This window comes from Pocillopora damicornis, chromosome 6, assembly GCF_964200805.1.
Source record: "Pocillopora damicornis chromosome 6, jaPocDami1.2, whole genome shotgun sequence".
Lineage (NCBI taxonomy): Eukaryota > Metazoa > Cnidaria > Anthozoa > Scleractinia > Pocilloporidae > Pocillopora > Pocillopora damicornis.
In genome coordinates, this window is record NC_142675.1 from 6696436 (window position 1) to 6718353 (window position 21918).

Genomic DNA, 21918 nt, shown 5'->3' on the forward strand with positions numbered 1-21918 from the left:
TTCCTTTCTTAGCTATGGGTATCTAATCATTTGACTCTTTGTTATTGTTATTGGATGTCTCTGAATCATTTCGCAACAAGTAAAAGTTTTGGAAAGTTTGTAAGTCAGTCAGCCATGAATGGCTTTGTGATTATTTACTAGCAGACTTTCGCGACTGATATTTGATAAAATCAGGAAGCTTTTGCTTACATACTGATTGCATGCTTCAAAATATTTCTGCTTTACTGTACAGTGGCGAGAAAAGTTTTTCAACAGCCTTCCTGTTATCCACATTAGCGACAGCACCTTGCTAATGCACGTGTTTTATCGGGTCAAAAACCACTTGGCTACGCCTCGTGGTTTTAAACCCGATAAAGCACTCCTGCTCGTTTTTTAAACATTACATTAACCAGGATTTCGCGGAAAATAAATCTTGATTAAAAGTAGTATGTACGTGCAGAAACATAAACACGGTAAATTGACGGTATGGACACAAACTTGCATGTTTTACGCTTGAACAAATACGTAAGAGCTGAATACTGTAAACAAAAATACTCCCTGTAGCACGTTTCAAATTTCGAAACTTTCTACTTGTTTACTTTTCCAGAAAGCTTTTAAAACGGCAACCGGCTGTTATTTTGAACCCTGAAGATAATAATAAAGATTCCCGCTTTCAAAGATTCCCCATTGTGAAGATTTGCATAGAGAATCTCGGAACCCCCCGGTCCAAATCCGCTGGCGGATATGGACCCCCCTTCGCAGATTTAGACCCCCCTACCAAACTTTCCTTTTAAGCATCCTTTGTATCATATTTGGTAACTAATTCCATTTGCAAGCTTTTTTGTCGACGTTCTTTTCAATCACAACACAAAATTTCCTCAATGAAGGTAAAAAAAAACAACAACAGCCATTTCGTTCCAATTCTATCGCATTCATTATAGCGAGTCGAACAGTATACGCAAGAATTAGATGTGAACAAACTACTGCATTCGAACTATTGAAATTGTTGCAATAAATCTTTGCTTCTTCTGATGCGAATCAACATTGTTACGAAACGTCATAACAATAGTGGAGACTATTGCGTCCAGTCACAAAAATAACTCAGTCTAATTTTCTAAAATAATAACATTAAACAGTTTTTGAACAAGAACGAAGAAACTACTCCTATTACAAGTCTTTCGTAAAGCCTATAATAAGTAAAAATGTTTCTATTCTGAACTATTGGAACTCTCAGCTTATTTTCAGATGCAAATCAACGTTAATGTCAACGTCTTAACAAAAGTGGAGACTATTACATCGAACTCAATCTTATTTTCTAATTTTAACGATTATTAACTGTTGAGGGATCCGAGAATAACACCTTAACAATTACGAAGACGTCTAGAGTCTGGCAATCTGCAGACAATGCTAAGCCACTCGTCCTCCGAGGCAGTCTTAAATCCCTCGCACTGTAACATGTCGTCCCAACACTCGGGCATTGAACAATGACAAAATAAATTAGTGTCACAAGTTTGTTTCTTATTGAATCTAACGGTGTTCGACTATCGCGGAAAAGGTTAAAAAACGACCTCTCTCCAGACATCAAACTAAATTCTTGCCCATTTTCCCTTGGTCAAAAGAAACATCCGACGGGATGCCAGTTCGTATGCATTAACGATACGCATGTTTTGAATTGAAAACATACTTTAGTACGCTCTGGAACGTAAAGTATCATCCATTTTTATTAGAACATTAAGGATGATGTTTTCACTCAGTTTTGTTAAGGGGTCCAAATCCGCGGAGGGGGGTCCATATCCGCTAGCGGATCTGGACCGGGGGGGTCCTTATCCGCTAACGGATTTGGACCGGGGGGTCCAAATCTAGGGGGGGTCCGAATCCGCTGGGACACCGGCGACTGACGAAATTACAAGTTAACACGAAAATCAAATAACACCTAAACAAACAATTTTAGCTACCGATTTTCAGCGAATTCTTAAAGAACAATTTTCTTCTAAGTTTCAAGACAACTTGAAGATTCAAAATAAATATTACGTTCTAAAATGCGAAAGTTATACACCACAAAATTGATAAATGGGCCTGAAATGAAATTCTATCTTGTTCTTGATTATACGTTGCCTAGCACGTGACTAAATCTACCCAGGCGGAGATCCAAAATGACGATGGCAGTCTTGGCTTAGTTATATCACTCAAAACTCGTTCCCGTTTGTCTCATTTGATAAAGAGGGAATCGTTAATGTTTTCATTATGACAGTACTGCTTTGATTTTCCAACATTTACAATGATAGACAGTAAATTTCACTTTTCACCCTCATTTACTTCCAACCTTTTCTTTTGAACCAGAAACAAAAATGATATACGTTTAAAACACATGACATCATCCACCCTTGTCAAATGTAATGGCATGATCACTTCAGTTGTAATGCCTTCTTATCCTAACGTTACTTTGTTTCTTTGCTACATTAGCGAACACTGAACTACTGCTCGTACTCTAGATATGAAAATCAACCACAAAATTCCCTAAACCAGATAACATTAAACATAATCCAAAAAATCATGTGTCAATTCACGAGTTTGCTCACAGAGCACTTTGATTTTACAGGTATTCTGCTGGGCTCACGATCGAATCGTCTCCGCACATGGTAATCACCATTGTTAATATTACAATGATTCACAAACATCGCATAACGAGACCTGAATTCTTTTGCAATTTTATTTCTTTTGCAACATCATTTTGTTGTGTACACAACGCTGGTTCGCCACACTTTTGTTCTATACATGGCGCTGCATTGTCCAATACATCATCACATTCATTTGACACCACTTCGTTTGGTGCCAAACAAACATTCCTGCTCAACAATATGCGAATATAATATACGCACAAAAGCGACAAAACTAATGGAACAAATGGAAAAATAATAGCTGGTAATGTACTCTTTTTGAGCAAAAACATAACGAATGTAAGCTTAATAATCACAATAGAGGTCACATAAATATAAAAATTACGTTTATCCTCACTCTGATGAAAGTCCAACATGGCATCTTTGTCGTCGTTTCCTAGAATTTGATAACGAGGCACCTTGTCTTAATCAGCAAATGTTCTTAGGTCACTCTGTCCACATTTTCTGTTCTCTGATAACTTATTTGATTTCTGGTTTGATTCTAGTGAGACCTTCGCTAAATCATTTGATTCTTTTGCTATTTTGAGTTCGCGGAACGACCCGTTTCGAAATATACGCTCATTACACAAACCATCCTTTCGAGTGGGTCTACCGCGAACGATGCGTGAGTCTGTATGCTTGAGCGTAGAAAAGATGACACCATTCGCTAAGATATTCGACAAATCCGCCACGTTCGATATAGTGGAAAGAAGGTTGCGCCTCCATTACGTGTCTGCGGTATTCGCCATTGCACGTAACTGAGCTTTGTGGAGAAACCCGAGGGTAAACCTATGGTCGGTCGCCCGACTAAAAATAGAATCCTATGTATGGTTAATGGTAGAACCGAAGTGTTTATTGAGTAAGGTGTAGAAAGAGATGAATATGTAACGGAAGGTTTCAAAATTGAACGCTCGTCCAGCATGTAACACAAGCACGAATGGATGATTTTTTCTAAAAATAGCATTAACAATAACTTTCTATTAAGCTATTGTCCCTTAGCTCTGCTTGAACAGTTAATGAGCTAGAGTGATATTCCCTGAGGAGGAAAGCCCACGTAATTTATGACTAATCAAAGCTCTCCAGAGTACAGTTCGCTGCTAATATTACAGATCTATATATTTTTGGCTTCTGTTAGTAAATGTCGCGGAACAATGGGAATTCTGCACGATGTGTTGGTGTGTTGCGTGTGTGTCATCACCTTTGTCCCTGAAACCATATGGAGGGTCACACTTGGTCAGCCTTTGTGAATCATGGTGGCTTTTGTTGTTGTTGTTTTTTTTTAAATTCTAGTTGACTTTTGATAATTATAAATGAATAAAGGGGGTAAGTTTCTAAAGAAACTGTGGTGCTGCCGCGGTGGGAGACTATACCAGGATAATTTAGTATTATCAACTGAGTTCATAAGGTTTAAAAAGATGACATTTTGAGTGTTAGCCCTTTGTCAGAGCAATTAAGCTGACAAACGAATTGCCAGCTTTTAACCTCACCGCAATAGCGAATTTATATTATCAACTCAGCAGATAATATGAAATTACTTTGATATAATTATATAATGTGGCCATTAACACCACTCATAACCTTGGGACACCTGTTAGTGCCCTTATTTGTGACTGTCATTGTCTTTCATAACTGATATATAGTAACTGTTGTTCTTCTGCTTCCTTTTTCAGACTTTCTGACTTTATCTCTGATTCAAGGGTTATTTTCTTAAACCCAGGAAACTCTATACAAGGTAGGAGGACTTGTTGCCCTTTTTTTCTCTCATTTTTGAAACTTGCCTTCACTTTTTGAATCTTTGTTTACCCTTTAATTGCCATGAGTGACCAAGACAGAATTTCTCCTTACAATATCAACACAATATCAACCAGATAAGTGATGAGAGTAAAGAAAAATATAAATTTGGGGATAATAAGTTGATTCAATACTAAATTCTCTGAACTAACATTATCGGAATTGTATGGTTGGGAGTAAGGAGAATTACAAATTTGATGTGGGAGTTAAAGGGTTAATAATTTATTTGCTGGGAATAATTGTGTCCTGTTTGGACATTAATGGATATTATGACTGCATGACTTTAATTATGGTAATTATCTTGAGAGAAATAAATGTTACATGCATACCTATTTTGTTCAAATTTATCACATCCAAGTTTTCAGTGTTTTTGACTAAACACTAATAACAAAAACCATAACAACAACTGCACATAAGCAGTAGCAACACCATGCATTGTCTTTCATAACTGTTATACGGTAATTGTTGTTCTGTTCCTCCCTTTTTCAGACTTTCTGACACTGTCCCTGATTCAAGGGTTATTTTCTTGAACCCAGGAAACTCTATTCAAGGTAGGAGGAATTAATACTCTTTTTTTCTCTCAGTTTTGCAACTTGGCTTCATTTTGTCAATCTCTATTAATAATTATTTGCTGGGAGTACTTGTGTCCTGTTTGTATAAAAAAATTCTGCATGCTCTCATTTCAGACATATCTACGTGAGTAATAATTATTTTGCCTAGTAATGTTTTGTCAGGAACTACGCATTATATTAATTACCTATTTAATTATTTTGTGATCAATGGTTATGATTTTTTAGGCTACAAACATGTGAAAACACTCTAAGAAAAAGTTGCTGAAATTCTAGTGGTCCTTCTGATATACAGTTGGTTGTAATTACTGAGTAGAGCTAGGTTTGTAGAGTGCTTCATCTGCACAATGACCTATGGGTTGTTTTGATCATTTTGTGATTGATGCACTTGAACATTAGCATTTGAGAGGCTTAATTTTATGCTGAGCAGATCACATCTCTTTGGCTTTGGTTGTCATTTGGTTGTCATTGGGTCACTGTTTAAGACTTATTAATTTACATAAAATCAAAGTTTAAGCTCCCCTCTTAAAATAGGAATGTGGAAGATCTTATACAGAGAGCTGGTTCCATCCCTGACAAAGTACATTGGTTGGCAATTATTATCCCATGTTTGCATGTCTTGAGAAATTGGTACATTCATGCAAACGGTCTATCATAGGTTTTGCCAAGTTGATCCTAATATAAGGTCTCCAAGGTACCCTTCAGTAATTAGCTGCTACCATGGTGATTCTATGCAAATATTGGCAACCAGACATAGTGTTAATATATTTATGGTAGTGGTATTGGTGCAGTTTTGGGTCTGCTCATGGAACTGCAGGTGTTGCATGGTGGCCAACCTGTAAAATGTGCACTGATTTTTACTGTGGGGGAGACAGGGGGGTCAGAGTCTCCCACTTCCCGTACCACGTTCTCCCGCCTCCCATAGTTTTGTTCCCCTTTGCCTCCCGACTCCCACCCTTCATTGTCTTGCTCTGTCTTCAGGTTAATCAAGAGGATCAGAAACCTGGGTTTAACTTTCAAACTGTGCCAAAACTTAACATTATTGTTAATTTTCTGGCCTTTGTTTTGGCAGGGGGACCCTTGGGTCCCGATTAAAGTTATTACAGTTCATGACCTATGACGTAATCGAATTGAAGGGATTTCCAAATTCACCTGAATAAATGCTGTTTTTCCAGCCCGAGTACAAATTTACGTTTTCTTGCTTCCAAAATTTTCTTTTAAGCCTTGGTGGATGTTAATAGGAAATTTCAAAACTTTGCTAGATAAGCGTTTTTGACTGAATAATACCCAGTAATAAATAACAAACTATTGCCTTCTTTATTTCTGCTCCCACTTCCCGCCCCCTGTTCTCCCTCTTTCCACCCTCTCCCGCCCTCTCCTGCCCCCCTGTTCTCCCGGGCTCCCGCCCCTTGTCCCCTTCCACTTTACTGGTTTTGATCAACCTTCCACCAAAATGAAGTTATTGTGATGTTCATTACATAGGTGATAAGTTCTTTCGTTGGTGTTCCGTGCTCCAAAGGATTTACAAAATGACCTTACCATTTGAAACCATTCTCGGTCTCAAATGGCTATTGAGAATTTCTTTTTTTGGATGGGTGTGATTAATATAACTTAATATCAATTCCTTGTTTGCAGGTCATCCTTGTTAAGTCAGGTTCATGGCTGGGGCTTCATCGCCATTCGCGTCTACGAAAGAGACTACCAACTATGCAAGACTATGCCGCCTCCTGGTGGATGTTGGATCTCAGGTGCTCCGGTCCACTTTTGACAAAATACATCCACCAGCGACTCTTCATACAGTTTTGGGAAGTACCTCAGTGCATTACGCCACATTGCAATCACTGTACACAGGGAAAGTGCTGAATCCCACGCAATGGGGGAAGTTGTACCCTTCTCACTCACTCGTGTCTTCTGCAACCTTCGACATCACACTCCTAACAGTGCTGCTTAGAAATATCTGTAGTTTGCGCACTCCTACCAAGGGATGGGATGAGCTTCCCCCAGCTACAGACATACGCATCGAAGATGACATCGCTAGAGTAAAGTATTACAGGAATACTGTATACACCCATGCTCATCAAGCCTCTGTGGATAACAGTAGTTTTAGTGCTTACTGGCACGAAATACGAGAGGCCTTGGTGAGACTGGGAGGAGCTCATTTTAGAGCTAAAATCGACAATCTTGAGCACGACTACACGGATCCAGTTGTCGAGGAGCATTATCGTGAACGGATGAAACAATGGAAGATAGACGACGACAGCATCAAAGATAAGCTTGAAGAAATTGAAGGTAAGAAAAACATTGTCCCCTGCCGCTGTGGATGAATCAGAAGGCTACAAAAGTATATTTTTTTCAGTTAACACGGCAGTGCGGGCTAGCTCATGAAGTTTTTATTTTGGTCGGAACTAGTCTTACATTTGGAAGCTATTTTTGCGCCATGTGTGAAAAATGAAGAATAAACCCCAATGTTGAAACTGTGTGTTCATTTGTAGTATTTTGGTCTGATAGGGAGAGGTCTTAGATTGGTAGATGTCGAGAAGATTGCCTTCCTTAAAACATTTAGGTGTATAATCACACTCTTATGTCGAAACTGGTACATAGAAGGCAGATTACATTCCATTAGGAATCAAACGTCAACCAGCTAGGACTGACTAAATTTAAGGCCTTCAAGAAGAAATAAGAACTCCCCCTGCTTATTCCTTTCACTTTAAACTTTCAAATAACATTTTATTTCTGCTGTTTATGTCTGGTTGTTACTTTGTAAACTGAATAAAAAGCTCTTTCTTGATCCAAAAACTGTCTGGAGATCAAATATCTCTGATTAAATCTCTTGTTAAGTCGCCAAAATAGTTCTTTAGTCGGTGTTCCGTGCTCGAAAGGACTTAGAAAATGACATCGCGATTTGAAACCATTCTCGGTCAGAATTGGCCATTGAGAATTTCTCTTTTTTCAAATAGGTTTGATTAATATCAATTCCATGTCATTCGCATCTACGGAAGGGACTACCAACTATGCAAGACTATGCCGCCTCCTGGTGAATGTTGGATCTCAGGTGCTTCGGTCCACTTTTGACAAAATACATCCACCAGCGACTCTACATACAGTTTTGGGAAGTACCTCAGTGCATTACGCCACATTGCAATCACTGTACAGAGGGCAGAGGAAAGTGCTGAATCCCACGCAATGGGGGAAGTTGTACCCTTCTCACTCACTCGTGTCTTCTGCAACCTTCGACATCACACTTCTAACGGTGCTTCTTAGAAATATCTGTGGTTTGGGCCCTCCTGCCAATGGATGGGATCGTCTTCCCCCGGCTGGAAGCATAAAAAAGGCTGATGACATCGCTAGAGTAAAGTATTACAGGAATACTGTATACGCCCATGCTGAACAAGCCTTTGTGGATGGCAGTAGTTTCAGTGCTTATTGGCACGAAATACGAGAGGCCTTGGTGAGACTGGGAGGAGCTCATTTGAGAGCTAAAATCGACAATCTTGAGTGCGACTACATGGATCCAGATATCGAGGAGCATTATCGTGAACTGATGAAACAATGGAAGATAGACGACGACAGCATCAAAGACAAGCTTGAAGAAATTGAAGGTAAGAAAAACATTGTCCACTGCCACTGTGGATGAATCAGAAGGCTACAAAAGTATATTTTTTTCAGTTAACACGGCAATGCAGGCTAGCTTGTGAAGTTTTCATTTTGGTCGGAACTAGTCTTATATTTGGAAGCTATTTTTGCACCACGCGTGAAAAATGAAGAACTAGAACCACTACTTGGAACATACCGGGGCCCAGTGGGACAGTGGGATTGCATAAATATAGTTAATCTCGCACCGCTCCCCCCTCTTCTGTGGAGGCTAATACTGACGTAATTCACGATCAGAGACAAAAAACTCTTCAAGTCGCTTCAGTGTTATTATTCCTCCATATTTTAAGTACCAAATCGTCGCTCGAATGCTGCTTTAGCCTGTTAAATTCGCGAATGTGACCGGGCATTGTACACGATGAGGCAAAAATTAAGAAAACTTTCGCACATTTACATTTTCGCTAATAATTTTTAAGACGCAAACGTAGAGATTTTTCCAGTCGTTCCCCAAAAAGCTATAATCTTTCTCTTGACTGTCCTCCATGCCTCGTGCGGTTATTTTAATTTTCCCGAGCGAAAAACTGTGAACGAAACTTCACAATGCATTGCAGGCGGACCTCTGGTTTGTTCCAGCGTTTTTCTTTTTCTATGATTAAACGACGTGAAAACGAGGGCGGAAAAGCGTTCTTTGGTTTTTTTAATTAACAAAAATCTTACTCAGACTATCGGCTCCAATGATATCAATATTTATCTCCCGAGTTTCACTATCAGAAACCGCTGCAGCCGAGCCATAAGTTTTTTAGAATGTTGTATAAAATTGAAAAAAAAACAACAACAACAACAGAGGAAGGGAAAAGGATCTATTTAGTTAACTTTTAATGAATATAGCGACTCTCACTCGGACTAAAAGTTCCAATGTTATTCATCGAAAGGGTCTGTTAAGAAAATGATAGGCGAAATGGCAAAGATGAAGAAAAGTCTGTGTACTCTGACAGCCGCAATGGGAGAAAGCGATGATGAAGGTTAGTTGAATTATACAATAAAACTTATCCTGCTTAACCGCAAATTTAGCCGTAGTCAACATGGCCTGTAAGTGAGAGAGGGAGAGATCACCCTATCTTAAAGAGATTCAGTTTTTCAATTTAGACAATCTCTGGAATAATCTCTGCGGTGTACTTTCATTTCCTCCAATTGTTCAAACTTTCACCCGTAATTAGCCTGGAAAACTTTATCTTTTGATTAGAGTGGAGAACGAAATAAAACGAGGTACAGTTTTAACGAAAACATTGGCATTAAGTTCGGCTCGATGTTAGAAATGAACAGGGCAGGTTCCACTGTATTTACAAGCCAAATAGCTTTTGGTCAGTAAATTGACATGAATCGTACATTGATGCCTTTTTCATCGTCCAAGTAATTGCTTTGACAGTGGTGTCGTACTCGTTCGCTAATTTACATTCAGTGCCGAATACCTAGTAGCATTAGATGAAATCTGCATATTTCTGAATAAAATAACTAAACCCTTCCTGCGCTCATATTGTGGAGTATTCAATTCTACATGGGAAAATAGTTGAATGAGGATCGTCTTGAGTAAAATAGTTTCCTAAGGAAAAGACTGTAGGAAAAGCCTCCCACTTCATCGCAGGCGAGCCCCCGGTTTTCTCCAGCACTTTTGATGAAACCGCGTGACAAAGAAGGCACAAAGGCGTTGTTTGCTTTCCATTTATTTGTTCGTAGTCTCGGTATATCCCGAAAAAGCCTTTCTCAGACTACGGCTCCAATGATATGAATATTAATCTCCCGAGTAATTTATTTTACGACAGAGTTTCACCCTCAGACACCCTTGAAGCCGAACAAACAGAGTAGGTTTACCTGAATTCATAATCTAAATGGCTTTTAATCAGCAAGCATGAATCATACACTAAAACCTTTTTGCATCGTCCAAGTAATTTCTTTGGCAACGGTATCGTACTCATTCACTTATTTAAATCCAATGCCGAATACCAGAGAGGCACCACAATTTTCAATGCTGCATTCATTAGATTTTTTACTTATATTGCTACTGCTAGGTATTTTTGATCCAACTGAGCTTATCAATGGAATTCGCCAACTGTACAAGACTCGCGAGGGATGGCTCTCACCATTTCCATGGTGTGAAGAGTTTCAGTTTTTTCTTGGCAATATTTTTACAAGGCTCAAAGTGGTCAGAAGAAAGAGAACGAGAGGAGAAATCACTGACGTATTTGTTGACATGTCATCGATATTAGACCCGTATGAAGAGTGTTCAGCGCCGAGAACAGTGTTGATTGAAGGAGAACCTGGTATGGGAAAAACCACCTATTGTAAAAAGTACGCCTACGACTGGGCCACAAAACAGCAAGCACCTCAGGGCTGCGGCTCAACAGCATTTAAAGTGGTATTGTTGCTGAAATGTCGAGACATCCACTCTGACGTTTGGAAAGCCATTGATGATCAGCTGCTGCCCCTAGGCATCGATGAAAAAGTCAAACAACAATTTTTTCAGTTTATTCTTGAAAATCAGTCCAGCATTTTATTGATATTGGATGGATTGGATGAGTTACCATCCGGGAAATTGTCGATGTTTTCCAAATTAATTGAAGGAAGAGAACTCCACAGATGCCACATAGTTGCAACAGCAAGACAAGAAGCTGGAAAAGAGGTGAGAAAATGTTGTGACGCGCAGCTTCAGATCGAAGGATTCACTGAAAAGCATGTGATAGAATTTGTCACCAAGTACTTTAAAGAAAGGCCGGATTTAGCCACCAAGCTCTCGCAACGGATGTCGCGAGATAAAAACCTGAGAGAAATAGCGGCCAATCCTCTAAACACAGCACTTCTTTGCCTTTTATGCGAAGAGTTTGAGGGCACACTCCCCGAAAGCAGAGCTCAACTGTACTTGGATATGGTTGAATGTGTTTTGAGAAGATATAGAAAAAAGAAGGGACTATTAGAAAAGATCGAAGACCTGACAAACCATTACAAACCGCAATTGAATCACCTTGGAAAGGTAGCGTTGAATAGTTTACTTGACGATAAGCTGGATTTAAATGAAAGTGAATTGGGAAACCATGCAGAAGACCTGACTGCATTTGGATTTCTGTCAGTGCAGCCTAGTAGCAGCAAACTGAGACAAACACTGGATTATGCCTTCTTTCATAAAAGTTTTCAAGAATTCTTTGCAGCATTCTTCATTTGTTCTCAGATTCAAAGCAAGGAAATGAAACCTGAAGAACTATTTTCCGATCCAAGGTATTTCGTTGAACTTAAACAAATACTTTTGTTTTCGTGTGGAATTTTGGCCATGAAATGCGATGAACAGGTTGTGGCTCTTGTAAAGGGTTTAACAAATGAAGTCAACAAAAATGAAGGCGGTGATGCAAAAATTGTATTGGAGGCCATCAACGAATGCAAAAGAGAAAAAAGCGATTCTCACTTGCATTTATCGAAGTCGTTTGGTACTAGTTTGAATCTGACCAATTTGAATTTGTCTTGGAATGATATTAGTGCTGCGGGTGTTACATGTATTGCTGAGGCAATCAAAGTGAACAAGACGCTAACCAATTTGGATTTGTCTGGGAATCGTATTAGTGATGCGGGTGCTACATGTATTGCTGAGGCAATCAAAGTGAACAAGACGCTAACCAATTTGGCTTTGCGATGCAGTGGTATTAGTGCTGCGGGTGCTACATGTATTGCTGAGGCAATAAAAGTGAACAAGACGCTAACCAATTTGAATTTGTCTGGGAATGGTATTAGTGATGCGGGTGCTACATGTATTGCTGAGGCAATCAAAGTGAACAAGACGCTAACCAATTTGAATTTGTTTGCGAATGGTATTAGTGATGCGGGTGCTACATGTATTGCTGAGGCAATCAAAGTGAACAAGACGCTAACCAATTTGGATTTGTCTTGGAATGATATTAGTGCTGCGGGTGCTACATGTATTGCTGAGGCAATCAAAGTGAACAAGACGCTAACCAATTTGGATTTGAATAGGAATCGTATTAGTGCTGCGGGTGCTACATGTATTGCTGAGGCAATAAAAGTGAACAAGACGCTAACCAATTTGAATTTGTTTGCGAATGGTATTAGTGATGCGGGTGCTACATGTATTGCTGAGGCAATCAAAGTGAACAAGACGCTAACCAATTTGGATTTGTCTGGGAATCGTATTAGTGCTGCGGGTGCTACATGTATTGCTGAGGCAATCAAAGTGAACAAGACCCTAACCAATTTGGGTTTGCGATGCAATGATATTCGTGCTGCGGGTGCTACATGTATTGCTGAGGCAATCAAAGTGAACAAGACGCTAACCAATTTGGATTTGTGTTTTAATGTTATTAGTGCTGCGGGTGCTTCATGTATTGCTGAGGCAATCAAAGTGAACAAGACGCTAACCAATTTGGATTTGTCTTACAATGATATTAGGCATGCGGGTGCTACATGTATTGCTGAGGCAATCAAAGTGAACAAGACGCTAACCAATTTGGATTTGTCTAAGAATCGTATTAGTAATGCGAATGCTACATGTATTGCTGAGGCAATCAAAGTGAACAAGACGCTAACCAATTTGGATTTGCGATACAATTGTATTGGTACTGCGGGTGCTACATGTATTGCTGAGGCAATGAAAGTGAACAAGACGCTAACCAAAGTAAAAATAGGAGGGCAATCCATTTAAAGTAAGCAGGTACCTTTGAAAATTGAGGGCCGAAGGCCCGAAACTCTAGGGGGGTCCGGGGGCATGCTCCCCCGGGAAATTTTTAGAAGAAAAGTCTCCCAGAAACGCATTTTCCTGCAATCTGGAGAAGAAATCTGCTTGCAATGATGCATACTTAATCTATTATAATAAAAAAGAATGGTACTCTGGGAGAATTTCTTTATTTCACTGTTGTTTTCGGAGCCTCTTTTTATCCTACAGTTACAAGTTAAAGGCCCATTTCCAACCTTGATGCAACTCGCGCCGCGACCCAATTTCCTGTAACACGAAATTCCCAGATCTCTGAAACCCTTCTAAAATCGTCTTTCTCAAGAGCCATCCTGAACATATAGTCAACAGTTTTACGGTAAATACATTCGCCGTTCGTTATTTCACTGTTTCCTTACAGTATTTTGAATTTTGTCTTGAAGAATCCTAAGAAAAATTTTTTAAGTGTCACGCCTGGAGCTCTTCGTACTCTGTGAAGATTCGGTGAAAAGGACAATATTCAAATTTTTTCCAAATGAAGACAAAATACTTCTGATAGAAACTGGTATTTTTCAAAGAGAAATATGGAAAAATATCAGACTGCCGGACGTTTAGTTATTTGAAGACCGTGTCCGGTAGTGTCTGGTGAAAATTTTCTTAGTGTCACGCTTGGATCTCTTCGTACTCTGTGTACAAGGTCAGCGAAACGGAGAAAGTTGGCATTTTTTCACTTTTTAGAAGCGCTTGAGGATTGTAAATGAAGGTAGAATATTTTCTAGTGAAAAATTAGTATATTTCAAGGAGAAATATGGAGTTGTTTGAGGACCGTGTCCAGCCGTGTCATTGAAATTTTAAGCGCCTGGATGGCTTCGTACTCTGTATACAGGGTTAGCGAGAAACATCAAGTTCGAAATTTTAGGCTGCCTGGAGGCGCTTGAGGATTGTACATAAAGGTAGAACATTTTCATATAAATATTTTTTGGATTTCGAAGAGAAATATGGAAAAAGATCGCACTGCCGGACGTTTAATTATTTTAAGTGTAGTCACTTTATTGCAGGAACTCGAACGTCAGCGACACTGACAGTTTGCGTTACAATTCTTATTTGCTGCTTTGCATGGACAACAACCCCGACCACTCTTTCGAGCGCAAGTTCCTCTCCACGGGTAGGAAACTTCAACTGAACCTTGGTCCTATTTAACAAGGATGGCAAACTTCAATTAAAAAAATTGATGAATGAATGAAAACGTGGTGGATCAACATTTTCACCTTCTTCGAAATGCTCGCAAGGATTTTCGCGTTTCTCTTTAGCAACAACCGATCCATAAGCGTTTACTGCCTCGGAATCTACTAAATCAATAGATTCATCCAATTCCATACCGGATTAAAACGTATAGAACTGTTTTAAACAGAATTATTTTGATAAGCTCTTCAAATTCATCGGAGAAAAGGCAGAAGGTATTTTGAGACCTGACAAGGTAAAAATAACTGATCAGTCAGAGGCGCTATTTAAACAAAAGCGGTGGTTCAAAACGAAAACAAACGAACGCGTTGGCTCAAGGTTGGAAATGGGCCTTTAACTTCAGCTTATAAAGTGATAAAGTGTGAAACTGACACTTTTTGTAGTTTATGAAAACTCAAAGTCAGCCACAATCAGAATCTTCGGCATCCAAATCTGGCAACTCCAAGGCTTTGGAGATTTCCTCTACCTCTTCCTCAACAGAATAGAATAACTGGGCGTCATCACCAGTTGCCTGTACACCAACATCATGTACAATTACCACAGGAACATCCTCATTTGCAGATCCTGGACCTGGTGGTGGTGCTGTGTTGAAAACCTTTGGAGGGCGCTTGCGACGAGGTTTAGCTGCTAACCAGAACGAAACAGCCGAATTAAGATCAAGTCTCTGTAAGAATCAAACATCTTAGGGAATGAAAATTTTCAACCCCCCTTCAAATTTTGCATGCAGTTAGGCGCTCAGGGGGATGCACAAAAATGCCCTTTTTAAAGGTCGCAGCACTCTTGTTGCCATGGTAACAGCGGCTGCCTGTTCGAGGCCAAGGGCCTCGTTTTTACACAAAAACGTCGCAAAAAAGAGTGAAATTTCTATTTCTATCTCAAGCTAAATAAAACATCACAAATTGGCACTTCTATCATACATAGTAACATCACTCGTCTCTACATTGATTCATTCAATTTTCCCTGGGAGTGAATGTGAACACACCAATAGATTATTCATCTCGGTACAGTTTCGGTCATTTTTGTTGTCGGGTAAAACAGGGAAAACGTTTATCTGAATATCTCCAAAAGTGCACCGATTCTGCAACTGAAACTACCCACCTAGCTGGTTATAATATTAGTTAGTTATGAAATATGTAAAAATCTCTGCGGGCCTGCCTCTACTTTTTATGGAGGAAATTCGCGAACGAAGCTCAAAATCAGATATTGCATAATTTGGCGACGTTTACATCTAATGTTCTCAACAATAAATGTTTCAGAAAAATGAAACATTCAAGGCTTTGAAAGAATATTATCTTATGAACAATATCCCGAAGAGAAATCTCACCTCTAGTAGTCATCTTTAAAAACAAATTGATCAACCTTCATGGAGGACTACTCGACGTAGCAACAAACATATACCTCAAATCGTGTGCATATCATCCAGATTCCGAATGCTGCACCTTCTTTTATGGGAATTTGAGCGATCTGAAGTCCTCTGAAGATACAATGTTATACTTGTATGTCATTAAAGACATGTTGAAGTCGGCTGATCTACACGAAACTATCCTCACACCGGTCATTTGTCATTAACATGTACGTTGTCACGATGGCGTGAATCCGTATTTCTCCATGAAGTTTCCATCGGTCGCCCCATAAAAGACGAGAAATGGACATTTTTCGAAATATCAGCAGATTTCCGCGCATTCTAGGTGAAAACAACCAAAAAGAAGAAGAAAACCTCGATTGAACGCTCGTAAACACTGAGAGGGCAGAAATCGCAACTTGTCAGCGGCAGTAGTACATGTAAAACCCAGTCGCCACAATAGCAATTTGTACGACTTGCACGAAAATCATCACCAAGTGGAGATTTTGAACTACTCAGTATCCCTGCTGTACAACAAACGGAACAGGGATTTTATCACAGTCAATTTCCAAAAATTTAGCTTTTTTCAGGGAGTCTTTCACGTGCTCGAACGTTATATTGGCTTTGAGCCTTGAGATTTATTTTCCTTGACAATAAAATGCTATAGAAAGTGCTTACAAAATTACAAAGGAACTATTTTTAGTGTCGGTTGGACCGAGAAATACAGATTTGAAATAGTTAATGCTGTCACTGATGAACCAAAGGGCACAATCTTCTCAGTTATTAGCTCGATAATCTCTACAGACCAACGTTATTGGACCGAACGATCTCCTGTTTCTTCCTGGTGAGCCGGCCACCTTAGGGGAAAATTAAAGAGAGCTTTGACTCTTCTTTTTCCCGAAGGACATGAAGCAATCCAGATTACATATTAACCATGGGAAAATTCTTTCAAGTGACAAGTTGCGATTTGCGTGTGGATAATAAGTTGTTTGAAAGGTGGAATTATGACATTATGATTCCATTAAATCTTTTATTTCGAACTTTGTTATGGAAGAAAATATCGATTGACTCGATTGCACTGCGGCGGTGATAAGTCTCTCCTCGTCATATCTTATGCAAATGTTCTAACAGTTTTCCGACAGTTTTCAGATGATTCGAAATATCTTAGTTCCTGTCACAAGGAAGTGATAACTGCCCGAATCTGCTCTTTGAAAGGAGATGCCCATGTCGTTCAAATTGCGATTGCAACTGGGTTTTACATGTGGTACTGCCGCTGACAGTTACGATTTATACTCTCAGATTTTCAGTGTTTACTAGCGTTCATTCGAAGTTTTTTTTTGGGTTGTTTTGTTTTTACTTCAGAAAGCGGAAATCTGCTAAAATATATAAAAAATGTCCATTTCTCGTCCTCTTTGGAGCGACCGATAGAAACTTCACGGAGAAATACAGCATCATGATAACGTACATGTTTATGACAAATGACCGGTGTTAGGGTAGTTTCGTGTAGATCCGCCGACTTCAACATGTTTTAAATGACATACAAGTAGAACAGTGCACCTTCAGAGGAGCTTTGTCAACAGATTGAAACAAAATTGTTTGAACAAATTTTATAAGGAACTCTCTGAAAGATAGAGCTGATAAAGTCTTTTCACTTTCATCAGAAATAGAGACAACGGATTTGAAACGTAAACCGACATCCTCGAAGTCATTTAAAAATACTTTAAAAAATTAATAGATTCTAAAATAGAACAGGACCCAGTTGTTCAAAGGGCGGATAACGCTATCCAATGAATACATCGCTATCCAGCGGATGTGTTAACAAAGAATACTGTACCATCCATCGGATGGAGATTTATGCAGTGGTTATCGTTATCGAACAATGAGGACCAGGTGGACGACTGTTAGTTAGTGGAGTGATCTAAACAACGGGTAGTACTCACAGTTAACGATTTGGAGCACAACTCAGTAAGTGTTTTTTTTTTTCGTTGGGTTTTTAATTTCTAACAGCAAAAACATGTAAAGGAAACGAAACATCGCAAAATCTTAATGTTTCCTCAACAAAGCCATAATAGTGGGATTGGGAAGGACAGGAAATTGACTGCTGCTAAAGCAACGCTGCTATGCTCCCTCACTTCCCGTACAACCCCTCCCCTCCCCTCTCACCCCTCATCCATTCCTTACAAGAGCCATGATCCCTCCGTTAATTGCCTGACCACACGGGCTGTAAGGTGAGGAAACTTGAAAACTCCATCAGTAAGTTTAATAAGAGCTTGGCGGAAGAAACAGAAAAGTAGTTTTCCCCTCCCCTCCCTTTTAACCCCCCTCCCCCTCCCAACTCATCTGTTTTTGTTGTCAAAGCCCATTTCCAGTCTTTCCTGGAAGTGGCTTCTGATGTTTGACACCAACATATCCTCCTGGGAAGAGAAATAAAAGGAGGAAACAATTCTGAGAGCAAAAGGTAGTATTTCTCATATACCAATGTCATATGTATTGCGCTGAACTGATTTAAGAACCCTGATGGCTTTTCCTTCTTTTGAAAGTCGTTTTAATCCACGCACCCTATAATGGAATTACAATCGAGGCGTTTGCAGTAAGCTGTGTAACTTTTTCGAAACTTCGTTTTCAAAGATGAGATTTCTGTTGAAATATCTGCTCCATTCCAATAGAGGAAGTGTACCACCCCATTATTATTACAGTTTTGTTACCGAAGCGATTCCATTGACATGCGATATTAAGGAAACAGGATGGAAGAAGTTTGCTTGGATGCTAAGGATTGGATCGAGATAATGCTAAAATACCTGTGGTGAAAGACGAAAGAAACCAGTTATACAGGTTAATAAAGAGAATAGTGTATTAAATTAGGGTATGTAGGAATGTAGGAAAGGATTTTTTAAATAAATTCGGCGAATGGATAGCAAACCTAGGTGTCAGAGTGAATGTCAACCCATCTTGCTCCCACAGTCATGAAAAGAGTTTTAGAGACCAAACATTTTATTTACCACCGGGGAATGGGAGATTCCTCTTCCTTTTTTTCTTTGATGGGGGAGGGGGGGGGGGTCACATGGTTTTAAGGAAGGGAGGGTGATCAGTCGTCTCTAACAGAGTGTAAGGGAGTACTATAGAAGATTGACCACCAATTCACGGTCAATGAGGGGAATCATAAATTTTATCATGGCGTAACCAACCCCCCCCCCCCCCCCATGGGCAATAAATAACGAGCGACCGCTAACAACATGAAGCGAGTCTTTCTGAGCGTTTGACTCGAGACTATATTCAGATTTTATTACTACTGAGTTTGCGCAGATAAATTGCAAGTCATTAGAATACGGTCAATAATTCTTCAGTATAGCTTTATAAAGTATTTATCTGGTAAATTTTATGCTTTTCCTTTGTAGCTTCAGCTGAATACATTTGAATACAACCATCTCGTAATTGAAAATTAGGTGCAGAGTTTCTTTGTTTAATCCCTGCAAGATTATCCGACTCTCTCTCTATGTGTTCATTGCGTACAATATTCTGATCAGGTCCATCTATGTCAGTCCCTCTGGCCCAGTCTTTGGACGGGTCGACGATGGAGATGTCAAAGGAACAGACTGAAAGGCTTGGTTTACAGTTTAGCTCTACTGATTAGATTCCAACAATTAGACATGAGAAGGAGGAAAGTTTTGATTGGGATTAAGTCGCAACTACGAGCGTGGAAGGTTAGAGTTTCAAAGGGGTAGTGGGTGGGAGAGGCGGATTCCTGCCACTAAAAACTTTGAAAGTATAAGTAGACGAACGCATCATTCGTAGTTTTGGCAGAAAAACGCTATCTGACGCTGATACGCCCAAATATACAAAAAAAAAACCACGAAGGATTATGTTACTACTATAGAAGGGAAAACATTATCTTTCTTAGCCAGAGGAAAGGTGCAAAATAAAGAGATCACCAGGCGAAAACAGAAAGTCTTAAACTGCAATGTGGAAACTGCGGAAAATCTGCCGTGCGTGTCTTGTTTTTCAATCTTAAGATGCGTGACCTGTAGCGATCACGCGATGTTGTTTGGCAGCAACTTTAACGGCAACTCGTCTGCAGCTTAAAGAGAAAAAAAGTTACTTATTGTTTAGATGAACCTTGAAATAGTCCTTTAATAGATTTTTTTTGAAACGATGCTTTTGAGTTTGTGCTGCCCTACTGAACTGTTCGCTTGAGAGAAGGCTAAAGAGCTAGAGAACTTGCTCCTGGGAGGATTGTTCATACTGTTTGCTACATTCAGTACATGTGCTTGACCTTGTTAATTACCGAATCGCTTTTAGTCGCTTATCTTGTTCTCTAGCGCGTAAACCCCGCAAATTCGCTTAGTTATTAATTTATTTCATTCTTTTAAATAGTTTCATTATAATTTGTCTTCAGCCCGTTTTGCATTTGCTTTTCCGTGGTTAGGAATCAGGGACATTCGCTCTTTTCTTTACTGCCATTTCTCATTTTGTTTTCATCTGCTGTTATTGTAATTGGACACGCGCCTTTGTTCAAAAACGTGCTCGCTTCATTCGTTTTTGTTTGCACAATATTCGCACAGTTCGTCATAATTTAAATCCGTTTATTGCAAAACAACCTTTGTTCCTTTTACTACTCTTGTTGTTGGGCTATATTTTACTTCGTTTTGTTCTCACGTTTCGTTCGTTTGTGTCGCTCCAGTTATAGTTTCTATTTTATATTTTGCCATCTAAGTCAGAACAATTAGTTCGCCAATAAGTGCTTTTCCGTTCCATTTGAGTTTCTAAGATTCTCTCTAACCTTGCTTACTTGTCTGTAGAATTCTCTTGTTGTTCAGTTGTAGTCGTCATACACGGTTTTACCGCCGCATTGTTCATCGTTTTTAGTCGTTCATTTTACGATTTGTATTCGGAGATTGCTGATCCTTTTATTTTCATTTATTATTAGAGTCGGCTTTTCTTGTTAGTAAAGGGCTGTTGTGTTTAAACGATAAACAGAATAATGCATGGTTGCTTTCTGATATGGAATTTCTCGTCTCGTGTTCAACTCGAAATCTCACTCGTTCGCTGCACTATCTACGCGCGCCCTTAGAATAAGAGAAATGGTAAGTTTTAAGCTCGGTAAAGAAATGGAGAAAGATGTTTTCGTCTTGTCACGTACGAACGTCGGACGAAGAGAAAATCTTTCTTTATTTCTTTACCGAGCTCAAAACTTTACCATCTCTCTTAATTTATTTACAAACATGACGTTATCGACATCGCTGATCCCAGCCTTGTGCAGGGTGCGTGTCATATGAACTTGGCAATAGACTTCGCTCACCCCAGAGTCTCTGTGGCTCAGTGGTAGAGCATTGGAGCGCGGATTCCGCAGGTATGAGATTCGATTCCGTGTGGGGAATCAGATTTTTCTCTTTGTCCCACGCTCGTGAAAAGATGAAAAACATATTTCTCTGTTGACAGGATACCTCGCTAAATGAGAAGTTCAGCTATTTTTCACTGAAAAGTGTTAACTTTACATATATCCTTTATTGCTTTAATAAACAATGGGTGGATACAAACTTATTAAAAACTCAAAAATATAAAAATCGAGAGTAGAGTTGCGTGGCTTTTCATTTTCCGGGAAAAAACAATCTAGATTGCAAAATTCAAGTGAAAAGCAAGCCAACTGTCATTAACGCCTTGAACAACTGGAAGTCAAGATACTTTTTTATCCTCACACAACAAATTAGCAAACGTAAATATCATTCTTCTTGATGCCTCTCCCGGTGTCACCGATTTCTTTTCCCGATGCCTCCGTTGGTTAATATAGCAGTAAAAAATATTTTTACAGTCAAAGCGTTTGGAAAATTCCTTAACTTTTTTAATTAGCGAAGTATAACTTGGTGACATTTTGGTTTTACAACACGATTCTTTTCTGCAACTGCAAATGATTTGTCTCCATATGAATAGTTAAAACTTGTTTCTCCGCTGACCACTCACATTTCGGACTATTTTTCTTTCCCGGCTCGTCGCCCGTGATATATGAGTGAATGAGTCCACTTTGTTTAAAACAGGATGGCCACAGCT

At 39.4% G+C, this 21918-nt stretch overlaps 1 protein-coding gene across 1 annotated transcript; it reads left to right on the plus strand.

Annotated features, from left to right (window-relative positions):
• The first annotated feature begins 4850 nt into the window (after positions 1–4850).
• Positions 4851–13470, plus strand: LOC113664311 (uncharacterized). The gene is made up of 5 exons (XM_089210679.1): positions 4851–4978; positions 6632–7285; positions 7954–8595; positions 9520–9609; positions 10654–13470. Exons 2-5 carry the CDS (start codon positions 6655–6657, stop codon positions 13284–13286), a joined length of 3996 nt encoding a protein of 1331 aa, XP_089066805.1. The 5' UTR covers positions 4851–4978; positions 6632–6654; the 3' UTR covers positions 13287–13470.
• The last annotated feature ends 8448 nt before the right edge of the window (positions 13471–21918 follow it).

Coding starts and splice junctions, on each gene's coding strand:
- LOC113664311 (XM_089210679.1), top strand. CDS start 6,655: ATGGCTGGGGCTTCATCGCCATTCGCGTCTACGAAAGAGACTACCAAC. Junction 7,286..7,953: donor TAAGCTTGAAGAAATTGAAG/GTAAGAAAAACA, acceptor TTTTTCAAATAG/GTTTGATTAATATCAATTCC. Junction 8,596..9,519: donor CAAGCTTGAAGAAATTGAAG/GTAAGAAAAACA, acceptor ATTCATCGAAAG/GGTCTGTTAAGAAAATGATA.